General features: G+C 40.4%; 2 protein-coding genes across 6 annotated transcripts in view; one reads left to right on the forward strand and one right to left on the reverse strand.

Annotated features, from left to right (window-relative positions):
- LOC131937075 (LIM and SH3 domain protein 1) overlaps nt 1–11,325 on the reverse strand; it is a 36,643-nt gene extending 25,318 nt beyond the window's left edge. For 3 of the 5 annotated variants that reach the window (XM_059294269.1, XM_059294268.1, XM_059294267.1), the window contains exon 1: nt 11,104–11,325. In XM_059294269.1, coding sequence (XP_059150252.1) covers nt 11,104–11,172 — 69 coding nt within the window. In that variant the 5' untranslated portion in view covers nt 11,173–11,325. The remainder of the gene's footprint in view (nt 1–11,103) is intronic. The other 2 variants (XM_059294271.1, XM_059294270.1) reach the window with 1 other exon arrangement.
- Nucleotides 11,326–16,333: 5,008 nt separating this feature from the next.
- LOC131937156 (large ribosomal subunit protein uL14) lies at nt 16,334–18,161 on the forward strand. The gene is made up of 4 exons (XM_059294357.1): nt 16,334–16,452; nt 16,666–16,878; nt 17,777–17,890; nt 18,031–18,161. Exons 1-4 carry the CDS (start codon nt 16,440–16,442, stop codon nt 18,111–18,113), a joined length of 423 nt encoding a protein of 140 aa, XP_059150340.1. The 5' UTR covers nt 16,334–16,439; the 3' UTR covers nt 18,114–18,161.
- The last annotated feature ends 136 nt before the right edge of the window (nt 18,162–18,297 follow it).

Consider the following 18,297-nt stretch of genomic DNA (forward strand, 5'->3'; position numbering starts at 1 on the left):
AGCAACTGTACCTCACCACTAAACAATAAATATAGATCCTATTGGCACCAGGATCGTCTGCGAGCCGACTGCAGGTGTCTGGGAATTGGCTAAAAATAGAACAGGTGTATTGTTTCTTTTAAAAAAATCCCCCTCATATAAGCTTTTAATAACCGAAAGGAAGAAATGGGGAGACGCCTATAGGCTAAATTGAAACACTTTCTGCTTATTAAATGAAAAGAAAGAAACTTTCAATGATTTAAGTTAAAACTACACCGGAAACCACCGATACAAATATAATGTGCTATACTTCTAGTGTACTTTTAAAAATGTCAGCATGCTGTATTTGGTGGTTGTTTTGTTGCTAGTACTGCTACGTTAAATTAGATTTCTGCCCTAATCCTGACCCTAATCCTAACCGTAATACCGGCTGATTGTGTATTGTCCTGCCGGCTTATTTATACGAGGTGAAGAGTAAACCGAATATCCTGTTTATGTTAGGCAGGGGATCACAGTGAGTACTCAAACCACCATAAACATTACACGTGAGCTCCTGCCGTGTTCGTCTGGAGAGACACAGGGGGGGGGGGCGGGAGGGGCTAGGGTAGGGGGCTATGGTAGGGGGGCGGGAGGGGGCTAGGGTAGTGGGCCGGGAAGGGGCTAGGGTAGGGGGTGGGTGGGGTCTAGGGTAGGGGGGCCGGGTGGGGGCTAGGTTAGTGGGCGGGTGGGGGCTATGGTAGAAGCGGGTTGGGGCTAGGGTACATCAGTACACCACCACTCCATCCAATAATTCCGTACACCATGTAATCGTTCCGGTGACCGGACACCAAAAATCATTAACTGACCAGAAATAGCGATGTGAACACGCAGCTAACTGGCTACAGAACATAGCCAGTGTGTGATTTACAGTAAGACTTTTCTTTTTCTCTCCAAGCACTTACACAAGGAGATGGTACTGTATCTTACACGGCTGTACAGTCACACAATTTGTTGTGGTACAATATATAGGTGATACAGTGTATAGTCACACCACTATATAGGTTGTACAGTGTACAGTCACACCACAATATGTATCACCACTCCTTATAGTATAGTCACACCACTGTATATGTGGCAGATAAATCGCGCCTATATTTCTGTGTACCGGGTGTCATGCTAGTGTATACACCAGCCAGGTGAGAATAAAGCGGAAGTTTAAACAGCTAGCATCCACTGATGAGTGTAAACAGCATCCACTGATGTGTGTAAACAGCTAGCATCCACTGATGTGTGTAAACAGCATCCACTGATGTGTGTAAACAGCATCCACTGATGTGTGTAAACAGCATCCACTGATGTGTGTAAACAGCATCCACTGATGTATGTAAACAGCTAGCATCCACTGATGTGTGTAAACAGCATCCACTAGCATCCACTGATGTGTGTAAACAGCATCCACTGATGTATGTAAACAGCTAGCATCCACTGATGTGTGTAAACAGCCAGCATCCACTGATGTGTGTAAACAGCATCCACTAATTTGTGTAAACAGCATCCACTGATGTATGTAAACAGCATCCACTAATGTGTGTAAACAGCATCCACTGATGTATGTAAACAGCATCCACTGATGTGTGTAAACAGCCAGCATCAACTGTTGTGTGTAAACAGTTACATCCACCAGCATCCACTAATGTGTGTAAACAGCCAGCATCCACTAATGTGTGTAAACAGCTAGAATCCACTAGCATCCATTGATCTATGCTTGCCCACTAAAGCTACGAGGTATTTCAATAACCCTAAATACATCTTTCAATGTTTACATGTATCCGTTTTGGTGGCATGGATCATTAAAAAATGTATAATTTTAAAATAATAAAAAAAAATCTCACACAGCGAGGGAAGGAGGCACTTGAAACTTTCAACATTGGTTGAAGTATATATTGTGTATATAAATTCTATTTGGTTCGCAGGGTGAGGGGTAGATCTTAGGGTGGGTGGAGGGGTGGTGCCTGAAAGAAACTGATGAAATAGCAATTCCTATTGCCGCAACAGTCACATGTTTTATTGTGTTGACAAAATATTGTGTTGCCGCCTTTTATGGAAATATTAAACATGTGTGTCGTAACCTCATGCATCGTATCTTAACCAGTAAGAACAAAAATGACAACAGATATATCAGCATTGTTACATGACACGTCAGCACTTATTCACATGTTGCAGACATATTTCTACACACACTGCGGATAAGTCAAAGTTGAGATTGTATCAACAGTCATGTGACTTTGTTGACGACAGATAAAAGATTAACTGTAGATTATTTTCTTGTAGTCGCATATCTCCGTTTTAACCTGTCGCAAAATAACTACATTTGCAACGTAATTTATAAAAAAATATAACCATGACCCTAATCCGATTCCTAACCCTGACTCAAACAAGTTTGGTATAGATCTAATTAATGTTTGTGTTCGTTGAATAACAGCCGCCAGAATACCTTAAACAGAACATAAACAATTTGACATTTTATTGACATGGTTGAACGGCGGAAATTATCCAGATTAAGGATCCAGAACACCAGCCCACGGCGCACGTGAAAGAACGAGGAGAATGTGAGCAGACGACTGATCCCTGGGACACGCCAGTCACGCGCTGAGGTAAACACGAGTTATGGTGGGGGACTGTCGCGGGGATTTCCGCGCAGATAACCGTGTCAACACGGACCGAGCATGTGGGAGAGGGCTGGATCTTTCCACTCAACGAATGTTACAACGTTCATCCACAGTTGGGTTTGTCTCATTTTTTTTTCCTAACACGTTTCTATACGGCGCACAAAACTATGTAGGAAACTTTAAACTGAACATCACCAAAGTTCCCTACTATAGATAACCATACTAACATACTTCAATAGCTGAAGCTGACAAAACCTAACCCTTACCTCACCCCTCCATCCATCCCACAGATATTGTCTATACAAATGAGTGGGTCTGGTCAATCAATAAACGTGTAACGCTATCTTAACTATCTACTTCTTTAACACTGTGTACTGCCCAGCATCGATACAATCTATCGATCCATATGGCTAACCCATACCCTAACACGATGGCTAACCCATACCCTAACACGATGGCTAACCCATACCCTAACACCATGGCTAACCCTTACCCTAACACCATGGCTAACCCTTACCCTAACACGATGGCTAACCCTTACCCTAACACCATGGCTAACCCTTACCCTAACACCATGGCTAACCCATACCCTAACACCATGGCTAACCCATACCCTAACACCATGGCTAACCCTTACCCTAACACGATGGCTAACCCTTACCCTAACACCATGGCTAACCCTTACCCTAACACCATGGCTAACCCTTACCCTAACACCATGGCTAACCCTTACCCTAACACGATGGCTAACCCTTACCCTAACACGGTGAGTACCAGTTGTTCAAAGGACACAGACAGACAATACATAGGGGTGGGAAGTAGTCGGTGAGACTTTCTTTCTTAGAAATAAAAAGCAGTCCTGGTGTAATCTAACGACCCATTATTTTTGATACGGTAAAACTCCAGGGTGCTTACAGTACACATAATACGAAGCAGACTTAAAGTATCACGGACAGCAGACGATACAGATTGTAACACGTAGACTAACGTAACGAATCAAAGATGGTAACTGGGACGTGGTAAACTTAAGGGCTATAACCCATGTACGGCACGTATACGGTATTAAAAATAAGTGTAAACACTAGGCCTATATGAAAATAACCATCCTTTAAAAATATTTTGTTTTTAGTATCTCTTCCGCGAATTGTGAAATCATTTTTTGAAAAGATCCTTATATCGCCATGACGCATCTTCGGTAAACACGTTTTGTTGGCTCAATAGTTTAGTCATTACATTATCCTTTTGTATTTCAATAATGAAATAGGTGGCTGTATTCATCTACTACTTGTGACGCAGATCTAAAGTCGAGACGTAAAAACTACTTATTTGGCCGTACCAAAATATTGACCCATTTCCTCACTTCCGCAGTCTATGACTAAGAATAGACATCAGTCTCGGGTTTTCCCAATTACTAGTAAACCCATCGCACCAAAAAAAAAGACAATATGCGCACAGCGGAGAAAATAGCAATAGGTACTGTATTTAAGAGAATCAACCTTTACTATAAAAAGCCTAAGCAGCTGGTCACCCCTACCCCCTGTAATTTAAACTCTAGAAAACAATGTTTGAAGGGTTATCTTTCACGACCTTAAATAAATCTTCCCTTGGTTAAGGTTATCTCAAGACATTAACCCTAGCGGTTATGCCACCCTTCATTCTCTTGTTTTCGTTATCAGATAAAAATTCTTGTTTTCATCAAACCTGTTTTGTAAAAAAAAAAAAAAAACGCCGACACAGGGAGGAATGTGTTTTCCTACCTCACATTCCAGGTGAGCGAGGAGAGGTGCTCAGGTAGGCAGGTGTTGGGCAGCACACGCAGCCACATACACGCTGATGGGCGGGGGGGGGGGAGTAATTACACAAACATTAACGCAATGTTTACTATATCCCCTCCCCTCAGTGTGTAGGAGCAGTAAGGCGAGGAAGGGTATACAACTTTTATAATACCGGGTATATTGTGCGGAGGTTTACAGAATAAAGCAATTCAAAATGGATGCCAACACAAAGATAGACAACGTTTTGTCTGGTTTGAAACCACAGCTATGATTAAATGTCCAGTTCCAGACACACGGTGGTCATATATAGAAGCTGGTCAAGGTGTAGTACCCTAGTGTTCTCGAGTTGATGCCAATAAATACCCCCTTGGCTCCACATCCAGTCAACGCCCCTAACAAACATCCAAGTAAAGCACCTGACTACACGTCCAGTCAACGCCCCTGACTACACGTTCAGTCAACGCCCCTGCCTACACGTCCAGTGAATGCTCCTGACTACACGTCCAGTCAATGCCCCTTGCTACACGTCCAGTGAAACCACTTACACGACCAGTCAACGCTCCTGATTGATCACGTGCATGTTGTCAAGTACCCCGCCCTCTACGCGGCTCGTTCAAGCCAAAGTGGCGTCTGATAATGCCTGAGTACTTTCAAGTAGTTGAGATGATTTGGGCTGCGGGGTGGTGATGAGCTACCCAATATATCCACTGGTGGATTAGTTTACTGGGTCAGGGCGGGGGGGGGGGTCAACATTTCCAATGGTGGATTAGTTTACTGGGTCACGGTGGGGGGGGGGGTCGTCAATATATCCACTGGTGGATTAATTTACTGGGTCAGGCAGGGAAGTAGGGGGGTCGTCAACATATCCAATGGTGGATTATTTTACTGGATCACGGTAGGGGGGGGGGGGGGTCATCAACATATCCAATGGTGGATTAATTTACTGGATCAAGCCATCAGTGGGGGGGGGGGTTGTCAATATATCCAATGGTGGATTAATTTACTGGGTCAGGGAAGTAGTGAGGGGGTCGTCGATATATCCACTCATATATTAATGTCACCGCGAATTAATGGACTCACACAGGACGAAAGTAATCTGAATTTTTTACAAATTTCTCGAGATAAAATTTAATATCACCTGCTGCCTTTAGGAAACACGTCAGGTGCACTTTGAAAAAAAAAACGTTTTGATGCCAAAAGTCAAATGTGACCAAACGGCTTCAGCTCACTGGTATGTTTCACCGTGAACGTTCCCCCATTTTAAAATCCATCCCACACTGGAATCATGCGTATTATGAAAATATAATTTTGTACTAGCAGTGAATTAGTTCATTGTTAGATCTGAATGGTTTAAAGTTTGGGTTAGGTTTAAAGAAAACTGAGAAATTACTCAAATGTGCTTATGTCAACTACTTTAAATGGATTTATGTACATGTGGTTTACGCTGTGTTTCTGTACACGATTAAAATGGGTTCATGTACACGACTAAAATGTGTTTCTGTACACGACTAAAATGTGTTTTAGTACACGACTAAAATGTGTTTCTGTACACGACTAAAATGTGTTTCTGTAAACGACTTAAACGGGTGCTGTACACGACTTAAATGTGTTTCTGTACACGACTAAAATGTGTTTTTGTACACGCCTAAATGTGCTTCCCACGTCTCGTATATTGACCAACACGACAGCTGTTGTAGAAGTTGTGTAACAAATAAATGCAACCTTTCAGCGAGCGTTCTGTAACAAAATACTTCTACTTTGCTAATCTCGGCTTAGACTTACTAAAAAAAACCAGGAGAGTTACTTTAAATGCGATGTATAGCGCGGTGGTCCTCTGATAGGTACGTTCATAAATTAATTATTACTGCCGAGAAGGTAGGCGAGGGCCGTGGCATTAGTCACAAGCAGTCACTTCCTTATTTGGGCAGGACCAGGAATGTGTCGTCGTGTTTATGAATGGACCTCTACAGCTGATCTACCTGCGGTACTGGATGGTGTGGGCTGTTCACCGAATCGTACAGCCAAGAGCAGGAAGACGGAGGAAGTGTTAGACGAAACAAGAACTACCCAGGGTCTCATTCTGTTTTCACCACGGACTGCACAGCTTGATGTGTCAACCAAGAATAACATGACGGCGTAGTGAATACCATGCAACGTTTTAAAAGCATACTGCGCCAGCATAAAACACCCAACTCTTTATACCTTAACTATGCTGATATGCATCACAATTCCATATATAACTAAGCCACGCCCCTTGGCCTTAACGACGCAGCACTCGGCTCAGAGAAACAGCCTCGTATATTCTTGTCACATAACCTGCTTAATGTAATTGTCGATATGAAATATAAACTCGCATTATCTAAGCGAGTCCATACACTTGTCAGCGAATCTTCAATGCTCAATTATTACTCTAAATTTCGTGTGGTCTCGTCATCAACCTATTGGACAACACGTGCCAACATCAGACCCAATATATATATATATATATATATATATATATATATATATATATATATATATATATATATATATATATATATATATATATATATATATATATATGCCTATATGGCATACAGAAACACGCCTACAAGCAAACACGCCAGCAGGTTACGGGTTACGGGCGGCCGAAGCGTTACATACTGATTGAATTATGGGCCTTGGTACGCTAAGCAGACGTCAATATCACACGCTGCTCCGTATGTGTGAATAATCAATGACTATTGATACAGCATGCCTCGCGTTTGCCGCTCGAGTATTTTGTTGATATCAATATGACCGTTAACTACTCACTTACCAATTAGTAAATCTAATTGGCCAATTGTTTTATCACATTTTGAGCGTGTGGGCATGAATAAATAATCGCCCAGACAACCGCTGATAAGGGACACGAGTGGAGAGGGGAGTTCGTGTTTTCGCGAGCGAGGCAACGAGTGAAACAATAGGAAACACGACGAGTGCTGTTTTGTTGACAATAGGTTTTAATTAACTTCTTGACGTTTCCAAAGTTACAACCCGGCTTAGACATGGACTTTTACTTCCTGAATAGATGAAGGTAAATATTTGTAAGCCTCGAACAGGTGAGGACGGACACACGTCGCAGCAGGTGTACACAACACGGCCACGGTATTTGGATAAGATCATTAACGATCAGAGACCTTCAACTGTGAAATTTGTCATGGTAAACTTTGCTACATCCTGCAGAGAGCTCACAGCCTCTCAACAAAGGAAATTGTTTTTCTCAAGTGATTATCTTAAACTAAGTAGATACAGCTGAAGCTATAATCTAACCAGTGAAGAGGAAGCCATTTGTCGCTATCTAGACATCAGTAAGATTGAAGTGCGCGGTAATCAAAACAGTGGCAGAAACAGAGAACAACAGAGCAGGTCAACAAGAGAACACACCAGCCTCACAATGAGCAACAAAAACAGACCAGCCTCACAATGAGCAACAAAAACATTGCAGCCTCGCAATGAGCAACAAAAACAGACCAACCTCGCAATGAGCAACAAAAACATATCAGCCTCACAATGAGCAACAAAAACAGACCAACCTCGCAATGAGCAACAAAAACAGACCAACCTCACAATGAGCAACAAAAACAGACCAGCCTCGCAATGAGCAACAAAAACAGACCAGCCTCACAATGAGCAACAAAAACATAGCAGCCTCGCAATGAGCAACAAAAACAGACCAGCCTCACAATGAGCAACAAAAACATAGCAGCCTCGCAATGAGCAACAAAAACAGACCAACCTCACAATGACCAACAAAAACATTGCAGCCTTGAAGTGAGAAGCACAACATAATTCAACCGATTCACAACACAAATGTGTTACTGTTAAAGATGTCTCTCAGTTTAAAGAAGAAAAAATACATTCAGCACAACATAAACATTTTTAAAATCTTAACAAACTCATATTTTACAGTTACAGTGATAACCTAGATTTTTAAAACTTCCATTTAATTAAACTGTTTTCTGAAACCTTCATCTTACAGCAGGTAATTATTTCTCCCAAAATGTGCTGAGTTCACCAAACAGGAAGGAAGCCACCAGTAAAAAAAGAAAACACTAGTGTACACAGCACAGAAATATGGTTTATTTCTTTAATGAGTACTCATCAAGAGCCATCCAACTTATTTCAATGAATACTGGGATGGAAGTGGCAAGCAATGCATGTAGTGTAGTGAAAATAGAAGTGATAGTTGTAAAAGTAAAGTTCAAACCTGATGGTCTATAGGGCAAGTGAAGTAGAGTTCACTTGTTTCTGTGGCCTCAGTATATGAAGAGATAGTGTGGCCGGCACTATTCCCAGCCGCCTTAACTTTCCCTAACGTGAGTTAGGTACCCATCAGAGTTGGGTGAACTCAGAGATGGTCTACTGACTTGAACCCAGATTCGAACTCGAGACTTACGGGTTAGCAGTCCAGCTCCGTACCGCTAGACCACTCCGTCCCATGAAGCAATCATTGTGTTAACAATCAATTTAGAAAACCTCAGGTGAGGAGTCTAGTTACACAACCTGCCTACCAAGTTGCCTATTACGCTGACCACACTGCCAACATCTCTCACAACCAGAACTTAACTGCCAACCAGGGGACTTGTAATACAGCAATCACACATCCATCAACAATCACATACGCAACCCACCAAAGTACTTTTAGAAAGTTAGGGATAACCAACTAACAACGACTACATCATTACAATATCAAACGTTTCATTTGTCCTGGTGATGTTAAAGTCTCTACCATCCTCACCCCTGTTGTTGTTACATGAGATTGCATAATTAGACAACTAGATATACTTTCTTGAGGAACAATCAAACTGTGTTTTAACAAGATTCTACCAACAACATGGCCATGATGCTACTTAAACCTCATCAAGTAATGACAGGTAATTAAGACAGACAAGAACAGCAACTTTTAAATACTATAAGAATTTGTTTTTTAAAGCATTGGAGGGGGGGGGGGGGGGGGAAATGACAATACAAAATATAAATTATACATAAAGGCTATATACACTCATATATATATATACATATCAATTATATAGAAAATATATCCTTTATCCAGTGTCTAAGCTGTCCACCCACCCCTTGAAATTTTGAAATTATAAGGGCACCCCTCATTTGTAGAAAAATATCTGGAAAGAAACCCTGTAATATTCTCAAGGTGTCTCAACTACCTTGACCAAGCTACTTCAATTAATATTCTACACACTCCTCAACTGGCACAATCATTACCTTAACCCTAACCTACACTAGTATAAGTTTCAAGGAAAAAATGTTTCCTGAGATCACCACAACTAACAGTGTTTCTTTTAGAATTGTTTTCGGGGGGGGGGGGGGGGGGGGCAAGAGAGGGGGGAGAGACGACAACAATAACACTGTTAAAATCATATTTTTCTTTATCGATTCTATGTTGTTTAAGTGGTGGGGTGTTTGCTGAAGCAATGCGTGAAATAAACTCTGGCAGTTATACCGGTAGGAAAGAAACAACACTAGCATACTACTACATCGTCAGTGATCAGCGAAAAATATTTTATATTATAGTCAATAATAAAAACAAGGCAGCCATCATAACAACACAATTACAGTATTGGTTATTTTACTGGGTACTTCCTGTAAAGACATATACACAGAGGCGTCGCAAGGCGGGGGTGCGGACAGCACCGGGTGACACCATGTAGGGGGGGGTGACACTGCCATTTCAATGAATGGTCAACCAGAGTTAAAAGTATTTTGAGTACATAATGACAATCCGCACAAGGGATCAGAGATTGCACCATGATGTAGACATGCAAACACTAGAGAAAACAATGCTACATCTAGCTGTATGAACAGCCGACAGTTTCTTCAAGTAAGCACCACGCCCCCATGCACTAAATAAAATTTATATAGGCCTATAGGCCTAGGCCTACAAAATATATAGTTTAACCAGTGTTGTCAACCCCCCCTCCCTACCTGTTAAGTGAAGTTAGTGAAACACTATCACTATTGAGTCTTCACTACTGTAGGGGAATTTTTTAGTGGCTTAAATCATAATTTTATTTTACTTGTCTTTTACATAAATTAAGTGGGGAAATTATAAATTATATTATAGTTATTGAACCTAGGTCTAGGCCTGTTATTTAGATGTCTTGGCCTATTCATTATGACCTTTAAAAATGTTTTCCTCATTTATTAAAAAAGTACACTATTTTAAAAGTTACAAATTACATAATAGATCTAGATCTATGTTATCAACCTTGAGAGATATATGGAGCAACCAGTAGTCTATAGGCCTACTACTATATTCTTATTTAGGCTACTATTTACTCCAGACTTTTTTCAGAGTAGGCCTACCTTACCTACTACTAGATTTCTAGTACTAGATCTAGTACCTAGTCACTTCGATTTTAATATTTAAATTAATAAATTAATATACACTGTCATTTATCGTACTAATAATAGGCCTAATGTGCTATAATTTGAGTAAGGCGTATTCGATCTCTTATTATATTTAGATTTAGATTGCAGCATTCAAACGAGATGCCTCTCAGCAGGTAACTGGTTTATGTCAAGCCTACTGACTAGATCTAGATCTAGATCTAGATCTAGAATCTAGATGCTTGAGTACGACAATAACCGAGACTAGCATCGAGGGCTGTTTCCAAAGCCAATCCACGGTACTGTTTTCCATTTGTGACGATTGTTCTTACCTTGTCGAGACATTTTAACTCCTCTGTCGGATAGACAGTCTTTAAGCACTTCGCACACTTTTTGTTCATCTTGATTAAATCCTAAATCGTCACTGCTAGGCTTCAAACACTTCAAATAATCCAAGGAAACACACACTAATAATAGCAGCAGTTTTGAAATCAACAAATGCCGATTTTTGGGCACGGAAATGGTTTGAAGCGGCAGTCACAGCGCTTACCACTTGTAAAACTCTCGTGTCGTGTGCAAAATGTTAAAAATATCTCCCCGAACCGGATGTATTTTATGTACACAGTGCGTCCCAAATTTAAATTTGTAAAACAGAATCAAGAACATCGAAAACACACAACTAATAGGAAATAATGCGCAGAAGACGTCCTTATTCATTATCAAAACACCAACTTTGTTTACTAAACTTTTTTTTTCATGTTTAAATGAACCACGTAAAACATGTCTAATATTGCGAACAAAACTAGATCTATGTCCTCTGTCACTGTAGAAATTTGAAAGAAAACTAAAACTAAAACACACTGGCCCAGTTATACTACTTTAAACTTTACTACATACTAGATATCTAGATCTAGTCAGTGTAACGGGCGTTAAATGTGTATTCCTCCGGAAAATATAGATGTAGACCTACTGTTGGGAAAAATATGAGTTTTAAATTAATGAAGGAGACTAACCGAATAAAAACTTAGGCTAGATTTTAAAACATGATTGTTATTGTCTCCCTTTAAAAAAATTCTGGCTTATCATTTTTTATGTTGGCTAGAAAGTGGTTAAAAGTTGGTTTGTGTGCATGTGTCTAATTAAGTATTTTTATTAGTTTACATTAGCCTAGATTCTATTCAATTATGTGATTAGAGCGATAACACATTTTAACTAATAAAAATTCACTGGTTTTTAGTATATTATACCGTAATATTCTTCAAGAAACGCGTGGAGTAACATTCACTGATGTCTGAAAATATCAGTGAACCTCGTATCACAAAATCGTATTTCTTTTAATATATACATTTGTTTGGTGGGTGGATGTTTAGTTTACACCAAAGAAGCAAAGGATTATGTTCAGAGTTTCTTCCAGGCATCTCCGAAGAAAGTCCACCGCCCCCCCCCCCCCGGAAATTGTTGACATGTCCCCCCCCCCCCCCCGAAAATTTCAAGTGCACCCCCGGTGAAAAAAGTCTGGAAGAAACACTGATCATGATGTGCTGCGAACATGTATAATGATAAGAGAATCAGACACGGGATAAGTGTCGCATATAACGATACTGAGAATTATCTGGATATCTCGGTAGTGAATTACCAAATAACTACATCAGAACTATTTTTCCTAACTCAGTGATTATTGGTACAAAATATAAAATCATCTTTCACGAAAACAGAGGGTTTTACGAAGCAATACGGCAAGCACCGGAGGCAAAAAATGTAGGCCTACATAATTCATTTTTAAAATTATTTTTTTTGCGAAGTTGTAAGAAACTATTATTTTTTATATTATGTAAATAAAAGTAACCCTTTCGAACTAGGCAGCCGATGGGACATATAAACAGTGTTTCTTCCAGACTTTTTTCTCCGGGGGGGGGGGGGGGGGGCACTTGATATTTTCGGGGGGGGGGGGGAAGGACTCTGGTAAAAGTATATATTTTCTATATAAATTCCATTTCGTTCGGGGGGGGGGGGGGGGGCGGTAGACTTTCTTCGGGGGGCCGCCCCCCCCCCCACCCCGATGAGATGCCTGGAAGAAACTCTGCATATTATGAATGTATAGTCCACTGCTTCTGTAATCTTGACATTTGTGGCGTAAATAGGGGAAGCCACTCCGGGCGCCAACCATTAGTAGGGGGCGCCAAGAGGGATAGAAAAAAAGCTCAATAAGAACTATACACAACCAAAGTGAAGAAAATAAACGGATGCAAGGCTTTATACGCTGAATTAACTGTTTTTTACTTTGATTGTGTGACAGTTAAACGAACACCCTTAAGAGTCAGTGACCGGTTACATACGATCTCAAGCTTTTTCCAAAACAGTGTGGGGGGGGGGGGGGCGCTTTTTCGCCAGTATAAACTGATTGGTGAGTAGTTAGATATTTTGACATGCAGAAAAGAAACCAATCGGATTAACGCGTAGAGAGAACAGATATTTTTACATGATTGCATTAGATATTGTCTGGATCCTTTATTAAAGAGAAATAAATATCACGATATCTAACCAGTAAAATAACATTCGGTCGAAGCGGGTGAAATGGAAAGCGATACTCTTTTTTTTTATCGAAATTTTAAGAACTTGAGAAATAAATAACCAGGCTTTCTATATTTAAAATTAACCAATACTTATTTTGGTACTAAAAGTCTAAAACTGTAATGTACTATTTTCGAGATTGTTCTAAAGACACGATCGAAAAATGAACCAAATTACTATGCAACTTTCTAGGAATCACCTTCCAAACTGCTGATTTTCTCCTTTTTATTCCTTTCGGCTACCTAAGGAACAAAAGGCCTAGGCAACAATGCGTCAATCAACTTAATTTTAGTTCAAGCCTTGATTATTCAATCAAGCCAGGATCGTCTCATGGGGGGGGGGTGTTAAAATTTTTACCCGGGGACAAACTTTCGATGTGCACCCCCCCCCCCACTCAAACTTTTGATTTGCACCCCCCCCCACCCCCTCAAACTTTCGATTTACAATTTACACCCCCTCATACTTTATATATATACCGAGGGGTCTATGGGGGGGGGGGGGTTATGAACCCCCTCCCTGCCTACGCCACTGACCTACGATGTTGCTCTTTCGAAGTATTTCTTACTTGACTTTTTGTGTGTCTCCCCCTCTTCTTTTTACCAATAGGTTCCACACCAGCGCCGGTGTAGTTGTGTTATAAACTATCTTTTGTCTCTTATTTCATCTTACACTACCAGTTACTCTCTGCCTCCTAGTCATACAGTAAAACAACTTCAAATCAGAGTTTGATTCCTTGACAATGCTGTTGAACTACACAATTGTTTAGAAAGTTAAAGACATTTAATCATAGTGGGTTCTAACCTGAAACTCTTTAGATCGGGTTTTCTACTGCTATTGAAGATTCACTCACATTTTCCTGATAGATTGAAGAAGAGGTTTCCAAACCTGTGTATGCAGAAGTGGACTCCTGTACCCAAGCGGCCCGGGATAAACTGTAAGCGGCCCGGGATAAACTATAAGAGGTCCACCTGATTTAAAACGTGAATTTTTCACAACCAGACTCGAAGGAATGGAAATGGAAAAGCTGCACCCCCCCCCCCCCCCCGAACAATTTTTCTCCTCACAATTCAAAGCACTATTAGGCACGTCACGTCACAATTCCTGTTCCAACGCCCCGGCGGTCAACTGGGATCCCCCCCCCCCGTGTCATGGCGGCCAAGTCCACCCCTGTATGTATGGGAGTGTGTGGTCAGCTATTGTAACTCAATTTTAATAATGTATCCCCGTCTACTACAGCGATATATTCGTATCAGTGGAACATAGGTAGTTTACATTTATCCAACATCCTTCCACGCTTTTCTGCCCTTTGCTATTTTTTGCCCATTTCTTTCAAACTCTCTCCAAAATATTTCTTGTCTTTATAAATTTTCATAGGTCATATGTTTTTTGGGACTCCATCTTTTCCTTGTGGGGCCAGCATATCATATTAGACCCAAGCAGCTTAGTAGGTTAACACTGATCTCATAAAGATTTGTCGTATTGGGGGACTTCACTTTTCGGTACTGTTAACTATACACCCACAAATGGCGTAGCGACCCAATCCTGCGCCCTGGATGTACTATAATAACAATCATAACATTAATAAGTCGTAAGGTTGTAATCTCTTACATTTTACCTCTCGCTTTTCAAAGCGGTAGACTAATAATAAATATAGCATTAAGTGTCTCACTACTACGGGGGAGGCTCGGACTTTTGTCACGACTTGAAATGTGTGAACGCAACCTTGCTGAAAGTATGACGAAACACTTTTTCAATAAAGTTAGAAACTGAATTTTATGAGTATTTCACGTTGTTAAAAGATAATTTTTTTTTTGTAAATTGCAATAAAAATTGATCAATATATTCACATGTCCAAGGCACTGCTGTCTGAATGTTACTTTTTGCATGCAAGATACAAGTCGTATCATTGTATGAACCCAACCTCCCTCCAGATACAAGTCGTATCATTGTATGAACCCAACCTCCCTCCAGTGGCGTAGCCAGGGTCGTCTCAAGGGGGGGGGGGAGGTTTCCAATTTTTACCCGGGGACAAACTTCAGACTTCTGATTTGCACCCCCCCCCCCCCCTCAAACTTTCGATTTGCATCCCCCCTCAAACTTTCGATTTGCACCCCCCCCCCTCAAACTTTCGATTTGCACCCCCCCCTCAGACTTTATATATATACCGAGGGGTCTATGGGGGGTTATGACCCCCCCTAACCCCCCTGCCTACGCCACTGCCTCCCTCCCCCTCCAGTCTCTACACGTTCACAAAGGTCGATTATTTTTTTTCCGCACTCCCGTCCCCTTCCACGTGGACGTCATATTTAATGGTTTTTAAAGTTCAACAGTTCTTATATACAAACAATACTATAAATGTTTTCGCTAGATACATAGTCCCAGAGTTTCTTCCAGACTTTTTCTCTCGGGGGGGGGGGGGGGGGGGGGGGGAGGGGGGGGGGGGACGACGACGACGATATGTTTTGGGAGGGCACAGTGGTAAAACTATGTTTTATATAAATTCTATTTTGTTAAGTGGCAGTAGAGAATCTTCGGAGGGGGAGGGGAGGGCCTCCCCCACCACCCCCTCCCCATCGCTACACATCGTCTCAAAAAGCCAGAAACCTACCCTTAAAAGGACAACACACTTCAGTTGACCCCCCCCCCCCCCAAATCGTAATTGCAGATTTTATTATTTAGGCTAAAACATGAAAAAAAAACAGTTAACATCAAATGTCATTACTTTTCAAGCAGTAAAAGTGTGTCGTCACACTTTCTGACCCCGACTCGCTCTCGTCACACATCTACACCAATTCCATACCCTCACCTCCTTTCCAATGTATGTGGACTTGCTTATGAATGACCACTAGGTTAAGTAGAAGATTAAAAAACAGCCAAATTTTGACGCAGAAATTCTGGCCATAAACTATATCATACAAAAACGGTTATTCTACACTTCTAGTGCTACATTATTAAAAAAAGATCCTTTCAATGTTTTAATTTAAAATCGTTAATTTTTTAATAGTTTAGATTATTTCCGTAAAGAGGCCAGCCAACTTTTGAGTTGATTGTTTCCTCTTCCTGTACATGCGCAAATTGTACTTCCTTTTTATCCAAAATGTCCAAGAGAGGTAGGTTTGTTTTGGTCACAGTGCTTTAATAAAATCGAATGAAATCTACACTTAGAAAATATATTTGAAATGTAAAAAATATAATATCATATTAACTATTAAACGAACAAATGTTAACAATTACTAGTGTTAACCTAAATATAGTTTATAATATACAAAAAAGAGTTTATTCAGTTCAGTGATTTTCATGATGATTCTACTTATCTTACATAGGAAGGGGTGGAACGGCTGGTGGCAAATTCCGCATTGCACTGGGTCTCCCAGTGGGTGCTGTTATCAATTGTGCGGATAATACAGGAGCCAAAAATCTATATGTCATTGCTGTCAGTGGAATTAAAGGTCGCCTCAACAGACTTCCAGCAGCAGGTTCTGGTGACATGTTTGTTGCAACAGTCAAGAAAGGCAAACCAGAGTTAAGGAAGAAAGGTAACTTATAAACAACCTACCCTGTAGTTTTGGACTATGTTCAGGTTTCATTGTATACGTACCCAGTAAACCCGTTACTTGAAATGTCTTGTCTCTGGAATTAGCGGTCCTCCTCAATCCTTAACTTTCTTTTTTTTTCCTGTATGTGGGCTACAGGCCTAGAATCTAGATCTAGACTAGAATATGTAGAGGTCTGACAGTACCAGATCTACCTGATGTAATCTTGTTAATAGATTTTCTTACTAAATATAAAATTTACTGGCTAGGGTTGGGGTTAGGGCTAGGGTTCTGCGGTTGTAAACACCCATGCGCAGTACCATCGAAAACTTCGCAGCGAAGGCAAGTGGTAGTTTCTCCATTGCGCATGCATATCTTTTTCCTGCCAAATAAATTTGGTTGTCATTCTGAAGTTGTCTTTAAAAAAAAGTGCCTGCAATGTTTGATTTATTTTTTCATAAACTGGTAACCTTAATAGTTCTACAACCTCTTTCATCTTTGTACTCTCCTGGCTGATATTGGAAAAGTTCTATTAATTTTAATGACACAGTGGTAACCATTTAAAAAAGTTATTTTAAGGTCTCTGCAAGGAACTAAGATGAAAAGTCATGCATCCGGTCTGTACGCTGTATTGTTGTTAGCAACCAGCCCCACCTCCACAGTAGCAAGCAATACTTCTATAAGCCTGCTTTACTTTTAAAAGATATTTTTGCAGTAATTTGTAACTGGTTTGCTTTCTAAACAGTTATTGTTAAGAGTGGTAGCTTGTAAAGCAAATGTATTGCTTGGACATGAACTTCATCTCAGTCTGTCCAATGGATCGCTGGGTCCTAAGAACTTTACATGAAGCATTCCTTTTCCTAAGTCTGCTTCTAATACATTCAATTTTATCTTTCTACAGTAATGCCAGCTGTAGTTATTCGTCAGAGAAAGCCTTTCAGGAGAAAGGATGGTGTTTTCATTTATTTTGAAGATAATGCTGGTGTTATTGTAAATCCTAAAGGAGAAATGAAAGGTATTGCTTTTGTTAGGATATTTTATTTCCCCAAGTGGTGTTCTGTAACATTTTAGACAGTTAAGTCACTACTTTGTTAATGGATTGCTTTTAATTTTATCACAAATGGTATTATATTTTTTTGTTTTGTTTGCTTCCAGGATCTGCCATCACAGGTCCAGTTGCAAAGGAGTGTGCTGACCTGTGGCCCCGTATTGCATCTAACGCAAGCTCCATAGCCTAATTTGTTGATTACAAGAACACACAGCTACACAATAAAAAGAAAATTGTATTTAAGTTTTTGTATTTTTTAATGTTTTATTGTGATTGTTTTAGCTTTATGTGGATATTGAATGTGACATAACCCAGAGATGGTCAGTTTTTGTGTCAGGCATTTGTGCAGTGTATCAGCATTTGCAAATATTTTT

Source organism: Physella acuta, unplaced genomic scaffold, assembly GCF_028476545.2.
Source record: "Physella acuta isolate Inbredline_101_S28 unplaced genomic scaffold, ASM2847654v3 ptg000200l, whole genome shotgun sequence".
Taxonomy (NCBI): domain Eukaryota; kingdom Metazoa; phylum Mollusca; class Gastropoda; family Physidae; genus Physella; species Physella acuta.